Here is a 22,835-nt window from a genome sequence, read left to right on the forward strand (position 1 = left end):
CCTTTGACACATGATGTGGTTTTGACTGCCATGATAGGGAGAAAAGTATTGGTGGAGGGATCATGAGGACCATATCCAGATGGTGTCTGATCGGTGAGTATACCATTGCCAGCCACATTTGCAGAGGCCTGAAGTGTAACCTTGTGTGCTGGTTACATAGGTGCAAGCTGCCATGTGTCCCAACAGCCTGAGGCACACCCTCGCTGTGGTGAGGGGATGATCTGATAAGCGGGCTATAAGTTCTGATATGGCAAGGAACCTAGCTTCTGATAGCAGTGCTCTGGCTTGAATGGAGTTGAGGACCGCCCCAATGAACTGTATCCTCTGAACTGGTACCAGTGTTGATTTTTGTTAATTTATTAACAGGCCCAGCGCTTGACAGGTAGCTCAGATGATCCCAGTGCTGTGTTGGACTTCAGCTTTCCAGCAGCCCTTGATGAGCCAGTCATCCAGGTAGGGAAAGACCTTTATATCCCGCTGTCTGAGGTAGGCCACGACTACTGCCATACATTTTGTGAATATGCATGGTGCTGTAACAGGCCTATGGGAAGCACCATGAACTGGTAATGCTGCTTTCCAACCACAAACCATAGTAATCTTCTGTAGCCCAGAAAGATAGAAATGTGGAAATATGTGTCTTTTAGGTCGAGGGTGGCGTACCAGTCACCAGGATCCAGAGAGGAAATGATGGCGGCCAAAGAGATCATACTCTTCAACTTCTTGAGGTACCTGTTGTGGCTCACGCTGGACCTGTGTGGCCTCAAGTCCTCCTTGACTTTTGGGATCAGAAAGTAGCGGAAGTAGAATCCTCTCCCTGTCCATTCTTGGGGAATTGCTTCCATGGCACCTAACCATAAGAATGCTTGCACTTCCTGGGTAAGAAGTTGCTTGTGAGAAGGGTCCCTGAAGACAGACGGTGTTGGGGAGATGGGAGTGAAATAAACTGAAGGGCGTACCCAGCTGCCACTGTATTTAGCACCCATTGGTCCAATGTTACAGCAGCCCAGGCTGGGAGGAAGGGTGCAAGGTGGTATGAAAATAAAAGGGAGGCTAGATCCTAGTTGAGGGCTAGTAGGTCTCCCACAGGCACACCTTCAAAAGGCCTGTCTGCCTCCAGAGGGGTAACGGCTTGAGCCTGACTGGAGGGCGGTAGCTGGGGGTTGGCCCTGGTGTCTTTTATAACCCATTTTTCTTTTTGTAGGGTTCACCTCTGGACTGGCCCCCGGAGTCTCTATGGCTATTGGGGCTTAAAGTGTCCCCCATCGGATGACGGGGTGTAGACCCAAAGAGCATAGAGTGGCTCTGGAGTTCTTTAACCTGTGCAGTCTTGAGTCCATTTGGTCTGTGAATAAGACTGCATCATCAAATGAGAGGCTGTTGAGAGGCAAATGAATGGGCTGTTGGACCTCTGAAGACAGACTGAATGACTGGAGCCATGATGCTCGTCTCATTGACACAGCCGATGCCATTGTCCTGGCTGCTGAATCTGCCGTGTCAGAGGCTGCTTGGAAGGAGGCCCTGGCCACCGACTTCCCCTCCCTTCCAGCATAGCCTTAAATTCCTGTCTGAAGTCCTGAGGCAGGGAGTCAGCGAACTTAGTCAAGGAGTGCCAGATATCAAAATAATATCTTCCCAACAAGGCTTGTTGATTTGCTATGCACAGCTGTAGGCTTGCTGTTGAATAAACCTTTCTTCTGAAAAGGTTTAACTTTTTTGTCTCTTTATTCTTTGGAGTAGAACTTACCTACCCCACCTGTTGGCCGCTGATACTACCAACTACCCCAGGGAGGGGGTGGTGGATAGCTATTCAAACCCTTTCGTGGGTACATACTATCTCCTTTCTGTCCACTTAGATGTAGGGGGCAGAGAGGTTGGGATCTGCCAAAGGGCCTTTGATAGTTTTACTATCCCTTCATGGACGAGGAGGATACCTTGGATGAAGCTACTGCTGCCAGGATGTCAAAAAGTTCGTTATCAGGCTCCTTCAATTCCTCTGCCTGTAGGCTCAGGTTTGACATTACTTCTTGCTGAGCCCTGAAGTCATCATGTGGTACAGTGGCAGAGGGTCCCGCTAAAGCCTCATCTGGTGAGGATGCCGCCACTGGTAAGGGTGGAGGGATGAACTCGTCCTCCATGGCTGGGGTGGCCCCTTCTGGAGCTAGAGTGGAGGCCTCAACCTCTTGGTGTGACTTGACATCCAAGTCAAGTGCTGGGCAAGTAACCATTAATGATCTCCCTGAAGCTCTGGAGAATGACTGTGCTTTTGATCCCAGGCAAGGGGGTACCCCCACGAATTCCAAAACTACCTTGGTATGGGCCACTGGACCTGCGGCCAAACACCTACAGGAGGTCCCATGGGGAAGCCTATGGCCGAGGAGGTAGATGTCTGTCCCCTGGGCAGGGTCACCTCTTCCCCTTCAGAGTCCGAGGAACTGCTCTCCGGGGACCATTGAGATGCCAACGTTGCTTGCCCCTCACCACTGTGTTGGGAATGGCAGTATTCCAGTACCAGAGAGCAGTGTCGGGAGCCCGGGTGTCACATGTCCAGCGACCGGCTCTTATCCTTCGACTTCCCGTACTGATTCGGTGGTGACCGGTGTCGGGATTCTGGGGATCTGTGCCAGGAATCTGAGGACTGGTGCTGGGATTCTGGGGACCTGCAGCAGTGACGTGGAGACTGAGGCCATGATTCCATGGACTGGTGCCGTGCATCCGAAGACTGGCTTTGTGAGCCCAACCGCCTACGTTGTGGCTCCGGGGACCGGCACCGTGAATCCAGTTACAGTTGGCGGGGCATCGCTGGCCTGCATGCGGTCAGGGACCGACATCTCGGTGTCAGGGATAATTGCAGGGGCCTTGTTGTGGGCCTGCCTCTAGGTGGCCCCGCAGTTGATGGTACTGGTATCATGTCCTGGTGTGAGGTGCTCTCTTTCTGAGGTGTCAGAGGCACAGGAATTGTCAAGGAGGTTCTTCATTGCTTGGAATCCCTCTGGAGTGGTTGGTACCAGAAAGTGTCAGAGGCCCTTGCTGCTTCCCAGGAGTCAGCGGCGGGTCCAGGATTGAGCTTATGATCTGAATAGGTGAGGTTGATGCCCCCCAAGTCCCAGCAGCCTGGCACAGGTCTCGCCTGATCACCTATGCTCTTCCTGTCCCTCCTCGGGATCTGTGAGTGCCCCAGTTCATTATGTGTCGTCTTTGATTTCTTCTTCGGCACCAGGGATGGTGATCAGTACTGGGAGGAAGTCAGCACCGGGGGTGGGGTGGGGCACACTGAAGCTGATTACTTGGGGCCAAGACAGATGGGTCGGCCCAGACCAGTCTACGTGCCAACTCCATTAGAAGAGCTCTCAGTCTGATATCTTTATCTTTTTTGGTGTGAGGCCTGAACCCTTTACAGATTCTGCACTTGTTTTGCACGTGAGCCTCTTCCTGGCACTTTAGGAATCTCTGGTGAGTGTCGTTGACCAGCACAAGCTTCTTACACAAAGTGCATGGCTTGAAGTCTGGGGACCGGGGCAAACCCCGTCCCTGGGCCACGTTTGTCAACCTACAATATGTCTAAGAAAATTAACACTTAGCAAACTAACTAACAAACTATATACACTAATGCAACTAAGAAAAAACACTGGGTTGTAAGAGCTTGCTGCAGCAAGAGAACATTCCAGCACTGACATGGATAGTAAGAAGGAACTGAGAGAGAAGGGGGTCGGCGGCGCCCTCTATACCAGTGCATATACACATGTCCGTAGAGGGTGCTAGAGCTGGCCCTATGGATACCACTAAGGGAAAAATCTCCAGCACTGGTGCATGTGGCACACACACCTAATATGGAATGGACATGAGCAAGCACTCGAAGAAATAAAAATGTAATGAAAAAATATTACGATCTTAATTTCAGCTAAGGGTACTAGAGTTGGTCAGTGCAACTTTAAAAAAAGTGTTTACATAACACTGAAACATTCTAAAATAGTCACTTTTAGAAAGAATGTGTGGTGTATGTGACGTTGGTAGACTAGGTGCCAGCTCTTGCCAAGGCTATAGGCATCAGCTGAGCACAGATAAATTTACAGCTGGAAACCAGACCAGCTCACCTGTATGTTAGTATTGTTCAAGATAGGTGCTAGACTTGTAAGGATGTGTTTAGTCTCTCTAAAGTCCCTGCATGCATTAATCTTACTAGTAATGTCTGTATCCCATGCTATAAGGTAATATGTACGTTTTGTATTATAACTGTAAAAACGCCTGCTCTGAAGTTGTGACTATAGACAGGAGGAGTGGTTCCTCTGCCCATCAAGGAGGACTATCGAAACTAAGTCGGCCCTAGTGAAGCATCACGGTACAAAGACTGAGCTAATGGTACAAAGACTGGGCTCTCACACCCATAAAGGTGTTACATGTAAGGAAGCTTGTCCCATCAACTTGAATTCTGGAAGAAGGAAATAAAGATAGCTGATATGAAAATTCTTTATCTCTTTGCTATTTGGACTCCCACAGGGCTGGAGCTAGGAAACAAAAGCAGAGATCCCCAGGGTCAACCTGGGTTAGCCCTAAAAGATATTCAGTGCTGATGGTTTACTACAACTCTATCAACTTTTGGAACCACAGACTGTAACATGTGTGTATATGTTGCCTGCTTTAACCTATAAATAACTCATTTCTTTTTCCTAGTTAATGAATCCTTAGTTAGTTTATTATAGGATTGGCTACAAGTGTTGTCTTTGGTGTGAGATCTGAGGTACAAGTTGACCAGGGGTAAGTGACTGTTCTCTTGGGTAGCAACCTGACTATTTTGTGATCTGTGGTGTTAGTGACCATTTATCACTAACTCCAGCTTGCCTGAATAGCAAGATAGACTGGAGTGCCCAAGGTGACTTTCTGCAACTCCACTGTAAGACTATTACTGATCTTTAAGATTACATATTTATTAGTAGGATGGTGAACTCTAATTATAGAGCATACAGGAGGGTCTGCTCTGCTTTTTGACAGTCTCCCTTGAGGTTGGCACTCATGGCCATGAACCACTCCAAAAAGCATGACAGTGTAGATTACACCTGTGGTTGTGGAAAATAAATTATTCCTTTGCATTATACTACCTAGATCATGTGATTAATTTCTCTAAACGTAATGATTTCTCTCCTAACTTACTCAAGATACAAAAGGATTTGAATATTATACTTACTGTCAGGCTCTTTTAGTGAAGGTGCTCCAGCCAGGGAGCTTAGTCCACTCCTGACAGGGGGTACATCAGAAAGAGAAGCAAGACTTCCTCCTTGTTTGTTAGACTCAGTTTTCCTAAAAAGGGAAACAATTTGTAATTAAATATGTGATTCTCTCTTCTACCATCCATTAAATATATATGGAACTAGAAACAATATTGTATGCAGCATAAGATCAGGTGAAGGGACTATTCATTCTAGAATCTAAAAAAGGCTGAAAACTTTCTACTGGGTAAGTTGGTGGTAAAAGTGTTAAGCAAGACATTCAATAAGAAAGTTATTTTCTCACCTATTCATAGACTTCTGCCTGCCTTCTGCCACAAACAGATCTCCTGCATCTTCTTCAGTATCACTATTTTTATCAGGGGGCCTTTTGTTACCCCCACAAATACCATGTAGCCAAGAGGAAAAGATTCAGGCATAAATAAATATATCAGCCAGCTCCTGCTTTTGAATTATGATTAATTTTGTTCAACAAACTTGTAACAGTCATGTTGTAGAGAAAGAATGCTCCTCAAGACTGCAGCAAAATGGATTTCTTTCATCACCACATAATACATTGGTTTAGCTGCCATTTTATTCCATTCCTAAATTTTAAATTTAAGTTAACACATTATTTACAAATACAAGATGCAGCAAGCACAGTGAAGGTCAAAGTTTAATCTACACTATTCTCAAAAACATCCTCGGTCACCAAGTTGTGACTAGTTTCATGTAATGTATTTTATGCTCATCTAATGGGATGACATATGGGCAGAATTTGATTTCACATTAAGTTTCTGTTGTTTTGGTGAGTTTAATATATATTTGGACAAGTTTATATGGACATTATATAAATTGTAATGGCTCCAAGTTACATGTATATACATATGGAATTTGATCCACTATGGAGGAAGATAGCAAACTATTATTTCACTACACAAATAATAAGCTCCAAAATCTGTAGAACCTTGTTAATTAGCATTTCTCTAATTTATTTACCATAATTTGCACACACAAAAAGGCCTTACCATGGAATTGCTATCAATATCTGCATGTTACATAAACCAGATTAAGATACACAAGTCTAAAAATGTATGTAAAATTGATATGGAAATAGATCTTTAACATAATCCGTGTAACTTGACAAACCTTGTGTCTTTTATGCCATGGAAATGTCGTCTGTATTAGGCAATTCAGTTTTGCTGTGAAACTAAGGTTTCTTTTCTTGAACTCTTGTCTTTCAAGCATTTTCAGGCAGCAATTATAAATAGGTATTACAATTCAAGTCATGGCCTTTGCTGCTTTTAACAACTGATGGCCATTTATGTACTGATGTAATATTGTAGTAGAAAAATTCCTGAACATTGTTTTTATTGCATTTTCTTATATTTATAAATATAGGTCAGTTGTATGATTTGCTGACTATTGCACAATACTATTTAATTTCTTCTAAAGTTATTTTGTCTTTTGTTTTGAATTATTAGAAGAATTACAAGGTAATTCTGTTACATAAAATGCAGGAAATTGCAACAATCCTGGGAATCTACTTGCTCAGAAAGACACTATCACCTCTCAGATTCAATGATTGGAGAAACAAATTCCTTTAGCAGTTTTGTTTTAATATTTTAAAGCCATCAGTTTAAAGATCATGCGCAAGTATTAGGTTTCTCTGTCACTGGTATTCCCCCTCAATGTTTTATCGGTTTATGACATCACAATCAATTGGCTGATGTAACTGTAATGTTACAATCAATTAGTACTTAAGCTTCTAAATAAGCAGGAGAAAATCAACTCTTAAATGATGCTATTTTAATCCTGACACATCTACTGATAAAAAGAAAAAAATAAACAATAGTAGAGTTCTTTTTAATGTATTTGTTCAATATTTTTCATGCTAAGTCAGCTGCTCTTTAAATACATTGTAGAAGCATATAGCATGGCCTCCCTCTCCAAGACTGACAAAGAGGGATTGCCACTCAATCCCTGGTGGGCAGAGTCAGTGAAGCCACACCCACCATGCTGAAAGCAGTGAGGCAGAACAGGACTTATAAAGGGCGGGCCGTACAGCTGAGTTGGAGGACAAGGATGTCTCCTCCCCACTGCTGGAGGGGGAACCCAGCAAGGACTCTGGCTGCTTGGAGAACTTGCCCAACCCACTTGAGCAGCTGACAACCTAGACTAGACAGCGAGGACTTATTGGACTGCTGCAGATGATGTATCCTGAGAAGGTGAGACGACAACACTTGGCCACAGGTATGCTGGCACAGGGGTAGAGGAAGTAGCCCAGGCGTAGCCAACCTCAGTCCAGCTGTGCTCGAGCCTGAGCACCTGTTGGCGCATTTCAGCTGGAGCCCCATTGACCCAGTGGCGGAACACCCCGCTATTGTTAGGGACCTGGGGTAGGATGTGTTGAAGTTGGGAGGACCCATGTCCCCGTCCCCCCTCTTTGCCACCCACCCAGGGGTGCCAGCCTTAGCCCTGCCTGTGAATACTCGGTGGTGCTCTCAACCCCCCTTGGTGTGAGCCCTAGACTGTGGCAGCACTCACAACGCACCCTGCTGGGAGCCCTAGATTGTGCAGGTGCTCACCTCTGCAAGGGAAGTCTCCTAGACTACTTATTGGCCTCACCCTACCGGAGGGCTGGGCCATAGACTGTTTATTTTTGTGCCCGGTCTGGGAGTTGGGCCCATTGACTGTGCTACCTGGGACCGAAGCCTTCTAGATAGCTAAATCCCTACCGGAAGCTTGCCCACACAGGTGTGGCAGCGAGGGGGTATGGGCTCCCTCTGAGACTGAAAAGGAGGGATGGCCATCTCCCTTACAGAGCATATCCTGTAATTTTTATTTCTAGCTAGATAAATCAAAGAATCCCTTTCTGAAAGGAGAAAGGAGTTTGCCAGTTTATTAGAAATAGAGGGCAGAATTATCTTGTGTGGTTGCTTTATGCATCCCGGTGTAAGAATGAGCATCTGATACAGTAGGGCCAACATAAAAGGGCTTAGACCATCCCCCTGCCTGCTGCCAATGTAAAAGAGAAAGAGTGGACATAGATGGGGCAACCTCCTGCTACCCCGATCCTCAGGTGCATTTTTGGCCCCTTGTGTCTGGTTGCAGCCCACCCACAATTAGAACTTTAAAGTTGCTCTAACACAGCACAGTGGAAATGGCTCTGCTCAGAGCTGTAGCAAGATCAAAGGAATAAGAAGGTAGGATTTGACACCTTTGTACCACTCAGTCAGACTTGCACTTTGAAATAACTTTTCACTCATCATTCAGATGCTACAAAACCACAAAGTGTCCTAAAAAGTTTGGGTCTGCAAAACTGACATGTTCTAGAAGAACAATTACTCTACTGAAAACAAGTCAGCTTGGGCGCACTAGGTAATAAATGTGAACACTGGTTTATATAAAGGGGACTTTTTCCATAAGCAAAAGAGTCTTTCCTAAAACTTGTATTGTATGAAGTTGGTGTATGTCTGTATGAACTAACACTATTTTCTTAACCACTCCAATACTATGGATTAGATTCTGCCAGTCCTTACGGAGTTATATAGAGAAATAAAGATTCTCCCCTCCCACTTGTGCAGCTACTTTAAAGTTGTTCAAAGTTGCATTTCCAGGGCTCAAGAAGCATAGGGTTTGTACCTCAGATGCTCACGCATGGCATAAAATGGGTGGGAGAGGGCAAAGCCAAGGCTGCACCTGCCCTTGTCCAACCCCACCAGCCAGATCAGTTGGCTTGGCATCAAAAGGAAACTATGTAACACCCCAGAAAGGGTGCAAACTACTCACCAGTGCAACCCGGGAGCTCCAGAAGGTGCTGTGCATTTCAAGCAGGATTCTTTACAGTGCACCTTCACACTGCCTTCTACTACAGGCTATGTGTAAATAGCACAATCTAACATAAATAGTTAGCAAACCTAGTAAGCATAAAATAAATGTCTTAACTAGAGAGCACAGTTTGCTTACCAGCCAAAGTTTCTCTCTGGTTTGGGTATGGGATCATCAAAAAAAGAATCTCCCTCTATGTCATCCTCATCTACAGCTGGATCACTTTTTTCTTTGGTATTTAAGTCTTTGTTGTGTGGTTGAGAAACTAGCTGTGTCTCATTGGGAAGAAAGTGAATACTGCTTTTGCTCTTTGTTTCTCCTGATGAGATACTTGTATCACTTTGACTGGTTTCAGCAACCTTTAAAACAAACAAACAAACAAAAAAACTTACAGGGGAAAATGTCTTTTCTTGAGTGAAGTCATGAAAATAGTTTCTCATGACTGAACTGCAGCCCAGTTGTTAATAAAGGACCACCAGGAACATACACTATGCAAGCAATCCACATAATCAAATTTTCAAGTTAAATGATTTAGTATTTCTACTTTTGTACCCATATAACTGTATCAACGACGAAAAAATTCCTGTTTCAAAACCATCTAAAGAGGGCTTTTTAAAAATAAATTCTATCCCATCCCCTCTGTAGGACTTTAGTATATAGGTCACATCCAGAAACAGAGTCAAATGAACCAAAAATCCTGTAATGCAGAAAAATTTACTATTTAGTAAATTTTACTTTTTTGTGTAGGCAGTTTAGTTGCTAGCTAAATATGGCTCAGTCTTCCACTTCTATCTAAATTAAAAATTAGTGAAGAATGGGTGTTTGACTCATGTCCTATGCCATTCACGTCAGCAAAAACTGGCTAGAGTTTAAAAGAGCTGCTGGTCATGAAAATTAATGTGCAAATAAAGGTCCTGATCCTGCAACCAAACATAAAAAAAATTTCCAAAGCCTTTCATCAATCATCTTAGTTGGAATATACTTAATATTTCAATATCAGTAACTTGGAGCTGGTTTTCACACACAATTATTGCAGTTAAACTAAAATTGATGTCAAAACCAATTTAAACTGGACAAACCCCTCCCGAATAAAGTTAAAGTGATCTAAGACACTTGTAAACAGAAGTAAATGAATCCACACAGGTTTGCAACAAAATCAATTTTAAAACTGATTTTATAAACCATGAAGACAAGGCTTTACTCTGTGTCCTGCTACTTCACCATTAAGCAGTGAAACATTATCAGCGTGACTTTGACGTTATTACTCTTCCTGTTAGTACAAATTCCTGTGTTCAGAAGGTAAAGGTTGCTTAACCTTTTAAAAACGTAATATGAAACCCATTAACTCAAATATTATTTCAATGTATATATTTCATATTAAAGAAAACTCACCTTGATAAAACTGTTTTCATTCTGATAATAGACTATACTCACTAATTTGTGGATCTTAAACTTTGCTTGTATTCCTTTTAAACTTTATGAAGCAAAGATTATAGCATGATTTTGTTTTTTTAGTTTTTCAAACATGCTTCTTGAGAGCATCCTTGATTGAAGTTCCCATATGCCACCTAATATAATTTAAATGACATCAATGGATAGTAGGCTGCCAAATTCAGAATATTGCAGCCATCAGATCACTAACTGCAATTTCCTTCCAAATTCAAAAAAGTAAATGAACTCCAAGATGTCTCAAAAATTCATGCTGTTATTAGCATTTGTCCTTTGTAATACAGTGAAACAAACTTAAAGCCTACCCTATAAGTGGATACCCATGCAAATAGTCCTCACAAAAAAGTGAACTTAATTTTCAAATACAGAACACTACTAATAAAAAAAACAAAATTTGATTTAATGTGTAAGCAGCGTTTCCATTTATCTAATTTAAATAATCAGACACACTAATGAAAAAACTGTATTTTTATGTTTTTAAGATAACTGCTTCTTACCAACTGTGATATAAACTACATGTTCACCAGAATTCCACTCTGGATGTAAATGAAGAAGTTAGAATTAGCATTTATTAGAATTAGATTAAGAAAATCTATTTATTTCCCATAAACTTTTTAACTTCAGATTACAAAGTAGATAGAAAGTCAACTTGGGAATTAACAAGAATATCACTATGAAACTAAAATGATCAATATGTAGGCTGGGTTCCCAAAACATTTAGCAAATATGCCTTTTTTTCCTCCACAGAGGTTTAGATTCACTAAAGAGAAACGTCTGTCTGTCAAACAGGACTCAAGAATGCAACACTAAACAATTCTCCACACTTCATATTTCCATAGGTTTTTCCATACTATAACCAGCAACATCTTCACTTCTGGAAAACAGGTGTTACAAGACAGGAAGGGCTAGGAGGCTGTAAGTTGATTAGGAAATAACATTGAGTGATGGAGGTGAGGCAGGTAGAAACATCTTTGCTAGAAGGACAAAGGACAGAACATGGTATTTTGCCAGATTGCCGCAGAATCCTGTGTTTTAGCTGTGGAAATCTGCCATCATATTGCAACTGCATTTGTTCCCTCTGGTCCATGTTCAATAGAGACTCAGAGTTTGGCAACTAAATTTTCCTATGATACAACCTGTACCAAACATGTCCCAACTCAGATCTGCAGGAGTAGGGCCAATTTCCCTGCAATTGCTCCTTCTACATGCCAGGGGCCACTGTGGCATCATGCTGAACTTTTCAGAGCAAAATATAGTTTCTAGTGCTCTCAATGCTCCCCTGCTAGAATCCAGGCAACAAGGAAGAAGAGAAAGCAGGCTAAATGGGAAGGTAGAGAGGTAAAAAGCTGGATCTGGGGAATCATAAGGGGAGAAGCTGGAAGGTGACAGGGGAAGAGGGAATGGCAGGAGCAACACCGGGACAAGCTGGAGAGGCAGGAGGCAAAAAGGGTCAGAGGCTTGCAAAGAAGTTGGAGGGAGAGAGAGAGACAGGAGCAGAAGGGTCTGTAATTACTAGAGAACACTCCCCTCAGAATCTGGAATAGAACTCAGGATTCCAATGCCTCAACATTCCTCATCAGCAAAGAGCTTTGAAAACCCAGTGGCAGACTGCTGAAGAATCCTGTGTTTTGGCTGCAGAAATCTGCCATCATGCTGCAACCGCATTGTGCTCTCTCTGCCTCATCTTGCTATAGGGGTTGGCACACAGATTGGCATCTTGCCATGGCCACCACTTATTCCATTAGCTCAGGTGGTTTGTCTGTACTGTGGAGCTAAAAGTTCCTTCCCTATGAGAGTCAATAGAGTCCCACATGACTAAATTTGTTTCTGCAGTTTGCTTTTCAAAGAACCTAGGAAATTACATACAAAAACTGTTAGAAGAACATTACGAATACAAAGTCAAAGACTCAAAAGTAGGTACTGCCAGAACTAAGGTTGCCTATGCAACTTTAATTCAGCCCCTTGTATATATGCATTATGATAGAGTCCTTAATGACATGGTCACATGCTATTATTTTCCACAGAATCCTTGCCTCATTCTGTGTACAGGATGGATGGTGCTCCCCAACTGAGCAACTATTCAGTATTTCATTTTATGCTCATTGAACATCTAGTCCCAGCCCTTACTTACTGCATAGCATTCAAACTATGCTCTGAATACAGAACTATTAAATTCCTCATGCACTTTTCTATGGCTCTCTTCACAGTTGCATCCGAGTGCTTCACAATCGCTAATTAATTTATCTTTACAATATTCATGTGAGGCAAGGCATTTTTATTCCCATTTTATAGACGGAGATTTGAGGCACAAGAGACATTAAATGTTAAAAGTGTGCACTAATTTTAGTTGTCCAATCAGATACCTATTTTAAGAAAACTTAGTATTTTATAGCACTTAACTCAGAACACCACTCTCACTGACATGAGTTGCAGCTGAGTGAGTGCTCATCTCTTCTGCAAATCAGATTATAGGGTCTCAAGATGGACACCCAGAAAATGAGGAACAGTTAGTGGCCACCTCTAACAAAGTGATTTTCCCAGCATCACAAAGTAACTGATAGAAACAAGGATAGAATCCAGTTCTCCAGGTTACATTCAACTGCCAAAACCCCAAGACCATCCTTTTATTTCCTGCAGCCTCATCTCATTTACCACATGCCTTCCAACTCATGCAACAGATGAAGTAATGGTCTGATGGACAACAGTCTCCTTCACTATAGAACTCTGATTCATCTCCAGGGCACATCCATCATGTGCATTGAATGAGGCAGCAGTTTTGTGGAGCAAATAGGATGGGATCATTTAATTAAAGATTATCATAATGCGTATGCACAAGGGACCCAAATTAAGGTTGCATGAGAACCTTAATTCTGGTATTTCCTAATTTGAGTGTACTTGATTTTGTAACCTTGCAAACATAAACAGATGGTGCCAGAATACCGAGAGAGAGATTACGTTTGGGGGCTCTACAGACAGATTATTTATGGAACAGAGCTAATGACTTGTGTTCTAAAGTTGGTTCTAAGACTAACTTGCACAATCATAATAAATATTTTTAACTTATCTCACTCTTTGCCAATCTACAGTATAAAAAAAGTTATCAATATTTACCTACCACAGAGGTGTTGCAAAATAAATGTTTATAAAATACTATATAAATGCAAAAGAGACAAGGTAGGTGAGGTGATATCTTTTATTGTACCAATTTCTGTTGGTAAAATAGAAGCTTTTTAACTCCACAGACCTGAAGAAGAGCTCATTGGAGCTGAAATCTTGTCCTTTTCACCCAACAGAAGTTGGTCTAACCAAAGATATTACCTCACCTACCTTGTCTCTCTCATATCCTGGGACCACCATGGCTACAACAACACTGTGAACAAAATATCAGTGCAAAGTATTCATGTTCAGAACTATGTAAAGTAACCATGCTAACATGATATTGCTGGATTCCATGTCTCTCAATGATTTCCATGATCATATGTGCTCATTTTTTCCAAGTAAAATACAGTTTATTCCAATTGCCAGTAGCGCAAAGTCAATATAAACTGAGAATTAAGCTATGTTTCTTCTTTTCTTTTTTCCTTTTTGCATCACCACAAGTAGTTAAGTCAAACTGTGCTCTTAGTGACAACTGCACAAACCCACTGACATCAAAGGGGTTTGATGATTGGAACTTAAACAATTAGTTTGATGCACAAGAATGGATGGAATACTGTTTACTCACTCTTAGTTGTGTTGGCTCTTACAAGTCGAACAGGAATAAAATATAGTAAAAACTTAAGTTATATTCAGCAGATATGACTGAATGTATACAAGGAACAAATCCATTAAATAAGAAAAGTGCTATTTTTAGACAGTCACTCTTCAGAATAGAATCACATTTTAAAAGTAGCCAGTGGCAAAGGTGGGAACAGAACTCAGAAGTATAGCTTGGTGGAAAAAAGACAATTTCATTTTGTGGAATTATTTTTTTTCCCCTATATGAAACAAAATCTTAAAATGTAGAAGTTTTCTGCAAAAGAGACTGGAGGCCCACCTCCAGGGCAAGTCTATAAGATGGGCTGCCCGAGAAACCATGGAAGCTCTAGGAGCCCAGTCCACCAAAGAGCTGGGTGCGCAAGTTAGCAGAAAGACAAGCAGGTTTCTTGCCTGGATTCCAAAGGAATTTCTTCAAAATGGAACCATCTCCATGAAAATTTTCAATTTCAATGAATCAGCAATTCTGATGAAAAAGCGTTACAGTGGAATTATGCCAACCAGCTCTTTTCAGAAGTTTCTGATTCTCAAACGACTTTCCATAGAACACCAGCGATACCTTTCTAGGAGGTGTGCAGAATGAAATAATTTGAAACAGTTACTGGACAACTGTAAGAGAGCGCTTCTCATGGATAACCTCACCCTCTAACCAGCCAGTTAAAAAAAACTGAACTACATTCATGTGGCTTGTGGAGGGGCTCTCCTGATCCATTATATTTTTTTAAACCAGTCAGCACTGACTATCTTTACAACATCCTGCAGACCCTCTCTAAGTATGACATAATCTGACAGACCTAAGTAGCAGCCTCACAGGGAATTCTGACAATTCTGACACAGAAGAGAATAATGATATGCAGCCTCAATTTTGTAAAGTATCACTATATCTCTGTAAGAGCTTCTGAATAAGTCAAGGCTTATCATTTTTTTGGAAGTTAAACATAGCAAACAGCATTATAGTAATTTCCCCATATCTGACTTATACCTAATTTTTCCAGCTTCCTTTTCTTATCAATAGTTTGGCCAATTCACCTCAAGCTGGCCAGAAGAGTTACTGTTTGTCCATAAACCATATGCATCAAGTCCGAGGAAGAAACATCCCTGAAGTAACTTAGAGGAATGTTGAAAATCCGTCTTATAATTAAAATATTGTTATAACCTTAACTATAGAGAGAGCTATTGCCATTCCAGAATACCGTATTTAATGACAAACTCATTCATTATAGAAGTACTTGGAAGGGAAGTCACCTAGCAGACATAGGGTTTAGCTCCCCATGTCTGTTAGGGAATCATTCTCTCCCACAAACATTCTTATTTTTCAAATTAAACAAGCTAAAATTACACATTTTAAGTTTGAAGAGGACAGGAGTGGTATGTGCAGGGGAAGTTGGATCATTTGTGATTTCTAAATTCTCTTCCAACAGCATTTAATAGTTGATTTTGAATCACGTTATAAGGCAAAAGAGTGAGTTTTAGATGTTATTTGTTCAAGGAATACTATGGTATAGTGGGCCAGCAAAACACCTCCTGTATATATATATATATATATATATACAGTATTACTAGAGCTGAAGTTGTCAACATTTCTACTTACATTTCTATTTTTAAAGGGATTATAAAAATTACTGAAAATCTGATCCAGAGAAACAAGGTTGCAAACCAAAAGCATTTTTTTTTCTAAATTAAAACTCAACTGTCTAACATTGTTATAAAAAGTTGATTGTTAAAGTTTAGTTATCTAACATACTATTCACAAGCCTAGTAACTAATTAAGTAACATTAAAATTAAAATCAAACTTGGCAATTAATCTGCTCATATACTCTAACCACTTGTGATGCAAAACACGCAGAAGAGACTGAAGATAGTAAACTCTGAAATTTGGCTGTGTAAAATTTTCAGAAAGATAAAATACACAGCAATAACTATTTGTTGTAGACCTGACTTCTTCCATCCTACAAAATAAAATTCTAAAGTAAGATTCCACTTCCCTTACCAAGATTGAATGGTACCTTAACCCACTCCCATTTTTAATGGGAGAATGCAAAGTAAAGTAGGATAGCAGAATCCAGTCATAATTTAAAAGACAAGACACAACAAGAAGAAAGGGAGAGACAAGTGAGCATATCAGTAGTAAAAACATGAACAAAATAGTTCCAAATAATTTTTAAAAGGGTTGTTGTTTTTTTAAAATTAAATATCATTTATCCCCACTAGCTTTTTATCTATCTGTTGTCACCTGGTGACAGCTTGTAGACATCAAGGTAAAAATGGATCTTAAGGAGGGATGTGAAGGAGAAGGTTAATGGCTTCACAGATTAGTTTTGGGAGGGTGTGACAAACATTAAGAATAAAAGCCCGCAGAAATTCAAACTTGAAGTCGACATTCTACGCTTAAACTCATACAGTTGTCGTTCCCTCCATCTCGTCAACAGAATTAGTTAACAATGAAGTGCCCAACATGAAGCTGAATTTCTCATAATTTGTTAATATGATTTATGTAAGCTTTTTATGTATTTACATATTCTAAATATGGTGCCTTAGAGTGCCATTTCTATATCTTTACATTATATTAATAGCTGGATTACAAAAAAACTTTAGTGTCAGTTGATTTTATTTTTAGTATAATCTGTTTTTTCCCCTAAAGGAAGACTAAAAGCACCTGCCAGCATCTTCTCCTCTCATACATTTTACCTGCTCACCAGCCTTGTCCAAGCACTTTTTCTGTTTACGATGTCCTTTATACCTTGGTATCTGAGCATAAGAATAAAATAATAATAGCACAAAGAAATGAAAAAAAAATTATGAGTAGTTTAAACCACTCTAATTTGCATTTACATATAGCAAGTTTTTTAAGCAGTAAAACATTGAAACTAAAATTTCTCATCTTCAGGGATGGTCTCTCTGTGGCCGTGTGGAAATTTTCACGAGCACATTAACAAACTCTTCCAGGTGAGGATAGATAATTGTCTGGCAATTAAAATAATGGATACTGACTAACATCTGTCAGATACTAGTTTCTATATAAATAAGTTTCATGAGGAACTCCTCCACAGAAGCCAATAGGTATGGAGGAGCAAATGGTTTGGACAGACACATCCCTGAGGGAAGGATTTATTAAAGGGGATAGTCTATATATTATTGTAAAGAGGAGAGTATAGAATTTGATAAAGTACAGATAGAAGTTGAAAAGAAATAGTCAAACAAAAAAAGAGTCCCATCCAATTATATCACATGATGGCAGACAACTAAAGACTGACAAATTTTATAAGTGCTTGTATGTAAATATAGAGGTATAAATGCTAACTTTGGTGAACTGGAGTACCTGGTATTAAACAAGAATAGTGATATAATAGGCATCCCAAAAACTTATTGGAACAATGATAATCAATGGGACATGGTAATACCAGGGTACAAAATATATAGGAATGACAGTAAGTAGTGCAGATGGGGATGTGACGCTATATGTGAAAGCAACTATAGAGCTGAATATACTAACATAGTAACAATTTTAAATGAATCAAACTGCACCATAGAATCTCTATGGATAGAAATTCCATGCTTGAATAATAAAGAGTATAGCATTAGGAATATACTACCGTCAACCTGATCAGGATGGTGACGGTGATCGTGAAATGCTCCGAGAGATTAAAAAGGCTTCAGAAACAGACAGACAATCTAATCATTTCAAATATCTTGACTGGATATATGTCACCTCATGATGGGATACGGAAATAAAATGTTGTAGAACCATTAGTGACTGTTTTTTGGGGCAGCTAGTCTTGGTACCCATGAGAAGCAATTCTTGTCCTCTAGTCCTAATTGGCGCAAGAGGTGAATATAGCTGAACGGCTCAACAGTAGCGACCATAATATAGTTAAATTTAACATCCCTGCAGGGGGGAAAACACCAAAGAAACCCACTACAGTATCAATTAACTTCAAAAAGGGGAATTACACAAAAATGAGGAGGCTAGTTAAATGGAAGTTAAAAGGGGCAATCGAGATTGAAATGCCTGAAAGCTGCATGGAATATTTTAAAAAACACCAAAAGAGAAGCTCAAACTATATGTTTACGCTAAATAAAACAAACCCCCCAAAAAACAGTAGGAAGACCAAAAAAACACCACCAAACATAACAACATAGTTTTAAAAAAAAAATCTGAGTGAGGAAAACAGAAAAAAGTATGAACTCTGGCAGGTAAAGTGTAAAAGTATAATTAGGCAGGCCAAAAAAGAATCTGAAGAGCAACTAGCAAACGACACAAAAACTAACAGCAATTTTTTTTTTGTACCTCAGAAACAGAAAGGCTGCTGAAAAATCAGTGGGACTACTGGACAATTGAGATGCTAAAAGAACACTAAAAAACCCCCTCAAAACAAACCACTACCATGGCGGTAAAACTAAATGAGTTCTTTGTATCGGTCTTCACTGCAAAGGATGTGGGGGAGATTCCCACACGTGAGATGCTCTTCTTAGGTGAAAAAAATGACAAACTGTCCCAGATTGAAGTGTCAGTAGAGGAGGTTTTGGAACAAGTTAATACAGTTCAATTTATCAAGTCACTAGGACCAAATGGTATTCAACCAAGAGTTCCGAAGGAATTCAAATATGAAATCACAGAACTAACAACTCTGGTTAACCTATCGCTTACATCAACCTCTGTACCACAGCACTGGCAAATAGCTAATGTAATGCCTATTTTTTTAAAAAAGGCTCCTGAGACAATCCTGCATTTACAGGCCAGTAAGTCTAACTTCAGTACCACACAAACTTGTTGAAACTATAGTAAAGAACAGAATTATGAGACATGTAGATAAACATGACATGCTGCGAAAGAGTCCATGTGGCTTTTGTAAAGGGAAATCGTGCCTCACCAATCTATTAGAATTCTTTGAGGGGGGTCAGCAAGCATATGGATAAGTGTGATCCAATGGACACAGTGTATCTGGACATTAAGAAAGCCTTTCACGAGGTCCCACATCAAAGGCTACTAAACAAAATATGCAATAATGGGATAAGAGGGAAGGTCCTCTCATAGATGAGTAACTGGTTAAAAGTCAGGAAACAAAGGGTAGAAATAAATGGTCAGTGTTCAGAATGGAGAGAGGTAAATAGTGGTGTCCTCCAGGGATCTGTACTGGGACCAGTGCTGTTCAACGTAATCATATATTATCTGGAAAAAGGGTTAAACAGTGAGGTGACAACGTTTGCAGAAAATACTAACTTACTCAAGATAGCTGACTGTGAAGAGGTACAAAGGGATCTCACAAAACCAGATGACTTGGCAACAAAATGGCAGATGAAATTCAATGCGGGTAATGCAAAGTGATGCACACTGGAAAACACAAACCCAACTATACATACAGAATTGTGGGGACTAAATTAGCTGTTACCACTCAAGAAAGATCTTGGAGTCACTGTGGATAGTTCTCTGAAAACATCTGCTCAATGTGCTGTGGCAATCAAAAAAAGCTAACAGAATGTTAGGAACTATTGGGAAAGAGACAGGTAATATCCTAATGCCGCTATAGAAATCCATGGTACACCAACACCTTGAATACTACATGCAGTTCTGGTCACCCCATCACAATAAAAGATACATCAGAATTGGAAAAAATACAGAAAAGGGCAACAAAAATTATTAGGGGTATGGAACAGCTTCAATATGAGGAGAAATTAAAAAGACTGGGACCATTCAGCTTAGAAAAGAGATAACTAAGGGGGGAATATGATAGAGTTCTATAAAATCTCGATTGGTGTGGAGAAAGTGAATAAGGAAATATTATTTACTCTTTCACGTAACACAAGAACTACGGATCAACCAATGAAATTAATAGTAAGCAGGTTTAAAATAAACAAAATGAAGTACTTCTTCACACAAAGCACAGTCAACCTGTGGAACATTGCCAGGAGATGTTGTGAAGACCAGAACTATAGCAAGGTTTAAAAAGAACTAGATAAGTTCACGGAGGATAGGTCCATCAATGGCTATTTGTCAAAATAGTCAGGGATGCATCCCTATGCTGTGTGTGTCCGTAAGCCTCTGACTGCCAGAAACCGGGACTAGATGACAAGGGTTGGTTCACTTGATAAATTACCCTGTTCTGTTCACTTCCTCTGAAGCATCTGGCACCAGCCACTGTAAGAAGGCAGGATATTGGACTAGATGGACCATTGGTCTGATCCAGGATGGCCATTCTGATGTTTCCTATGTACAGATTGCTATCAAAGCCATCACTTTATGGGTACAAAACAAATTTTCCACAGAAGATAGAGAAATACCACAGGTCTTTTCAATCTATTACGTTTCTGATAATGCAGAATTATTCCCTACTAACCATAGTAAATTGACTTCTCCAGTTTCATTTTAAGTATTCCTTATGATTTCTACCACCTCCTTTTGGAAATTATTTCACAGTGTAACAGACCTAACTGTAGAAAGTTTCTCTCTGAATGCTAACTTTTTCTTATCCTTATTTCAGTATACTTTCCTAAAAATTCTAAATCTTGATGCTTACAATTTTCAAATATTTGAGTACTATTTCATCCCTCTCAACTGTCACTTAGCCAAAATATACATAGTTTTAAAAAATCTTCATAAATCATTCTCATGACCTCTTTAACCTTTCTTTTAACTCATTCCATCTTAACTTTCTGACAGTGAGATGCCCATTACTGAACTCAATTTGTAAACTGAAATCACATAACAGCCAGAGAGGAGTTAACACATCCCTGCTATCATGCCTCTGTGCATGCATCCCATCTGTGCATTAGTCTTTTTGGCTACCACATCACATTGCCACCTCCTGTCTAGTTTGTTATCCACCACACCATTTCCATTTCCCTCATGGCCTAATTTCCAAGTTTTCTCATTTTATTCTGTTTAATAGTACTCTTGTTCCTCAGATGCACGAGTCTACATTTTTCTAAACTAACTGTTTTGCTACTCTCCCTCCATTTTGTTTCTTCTTCTCTATTTGTTTTTTTGCCATATTCACAACTTTTCCTAAATATAATCTTTAGATTTCATTTGCTCCTTCCCTCCTAAATCATTGTTATATAAGGCTACACATAACACTTGTACCTCAGCTGTACCTCATTAGACAGTCCTTCAGAACTTAATACACTGTTACCTATGAATATTCTTTGTTACAATACTTGAGTTAATTTTCAGGTCCATATGACAATATCAAATGTAGAGGAAGGAAGTATTTTAAAGTGTATAAACATTTCCTAGGATTGGAAATTCCTATTGGCTAAGATCCAAAGGCAGGACCTTTTTTGCACAGTCAACTCTTTTTTTTTTTTTTTTTTTTTGGGGGGGGGGGGGAGGTTTTTGGGGAAGCGGTGCTACAGAACTTCAGCGTAATACCACAAAATACTGTTAATTAACATGCTGCACAGGATACAGGACATCATTTGCAAAGGAGCAATATTCATTCTCTACATGTGGGGTTAAATAAATGCCAATTATCAGCATGTTGGATAAAAACTAGTCAGTTTAGTAGGTTTTTTTTTTTTTTTTAAAAGGCTAACAAATCAATGCATCTGACAAACAGATGAAAAGTTCTTTAGTACCACTTATATTTTCTTCTGCATCAGGTTTAAACACCCCAAACTCCACGCCTGCCTGCATCTCTACTCTTCCCCTATATAGCCTCTACCTAGGTTTTTCTCAACTACCCCCATGTCTCATTCAGCTATTCCCAATATTGTACCTTCATGCTGTCCTCTACCCTCCCCGTTTTTAAAAAATAAATAAATAAAATTTGAAATATCTAGCCTGTTTGAAACTTTCCCTACTATAAACTGTAAACTATAAAACTATATAAACTATAAACTTTCCCTACTACTTTCCCTACACTCAGCACTATATATGTTCTATATTGTATTGTAAAGTATGCGTTCATGGTTTTTATTTTAAATTTTGTGGGATAGGAATAAATTTGGAACATTTCATGTAGCATACAGCACTATATATAATGGCTTTATATAAATAAAATAATATAACATTGGTTTAAAAAACAATAGGTATTAATCAATTCCTCAGACAAAAGTATTAAAAACTAGTTTTATTCTTCTCACCTTTACATTGTTGGATGTGACTGATTTTCTGTCAGTTTCACATAACCCATTTACTAAGAACTTGTCTACATACAAACAAAAAAAATTACACCAGTTTAAATAAAATCAGTTTTAAAATTGATTTAGTTAAACTGATGCAAACTTCTGTGTGGACATATTTTAATCAATTTACATTGACCTTTATTGATTACCTTCCCGATGGATATAACATTACCCATCTATTTTTCCATTTTGAAAAGAGCACTTCATTTAATATTTTTAGGTCTGCATTGAACTTTAAGATTCATGAATGAAAGGTGCTGAATAAAGTATGACTTTTAACAGCTCTATGCATGCCAAGCAAACGTGGCATAAAACACATAGGAATTGCCATAATGTCTCAGACCTGTGGGTCTAAGCTTGTCAGCATCTTATATCTGACAATAGTCAGGATCAGATCCTGGAGAAGAAAATGCAAGAAAGCCCTTAGTAGGCAGATGTGGAACAACCTATTCCCCAGGAAGGATTTCATCCTTATT

General features: G+C 39.8%; 1 protein-coding gene across 4 annotated transcripts in view; it reads right to left on the minus strand.

The window, feature by feature from the left end:
• CEP43 (centrosomal protein 43) overlaps window positions 1-22,835 on the minus strand; it is a 67,620-nt gene that overhangs the window by 18,849 nt on the left and 25,936 nt on the right. For 3 of the 4 annotated variants that reach the window (XM_067535869.1, XM_067535871.1, XM_067535872.1), the window contains 3 exons: window positions 16,924-16,983; window positions 9,168-9,388; window positions 5,180-5,292 (listed from right to left, as the gene is read on the minus strand). In XM_067535869.1, coding sequence (XP_067391970.1) covers window positions 5,180-5,292; window positions 9,168-9,388; window positions 16,924-16,983 — 394 coding nt within the window. The remainder of the gene's footprint in view (window positions 1-5,179; window positions 5,293-9,167; window positions 9,389-16,923; window positions 16,984-22,835) is intronic. The other variant, XM_067535870.1, reaches the window with a different exon arrangement.

The sequence above is a fragment of the Emydura macquarii genome, unplaced genomic scaffold, assembly GCF_026122565.2.
Source record: "Emydura macquarii macquarii isolate MOO-44397 ecotype Brisbane River unplaced genomic scaffold, CSIRO-AGI_Emac_v2 contig_3517, whole genome shotgun sequence".
Taxonomy (NCBI): domain Eukaryota; kingdom Metazoa; phylum Chordata; order Testudines; family Chelidae; genus Emydura; species Emydura macquarii.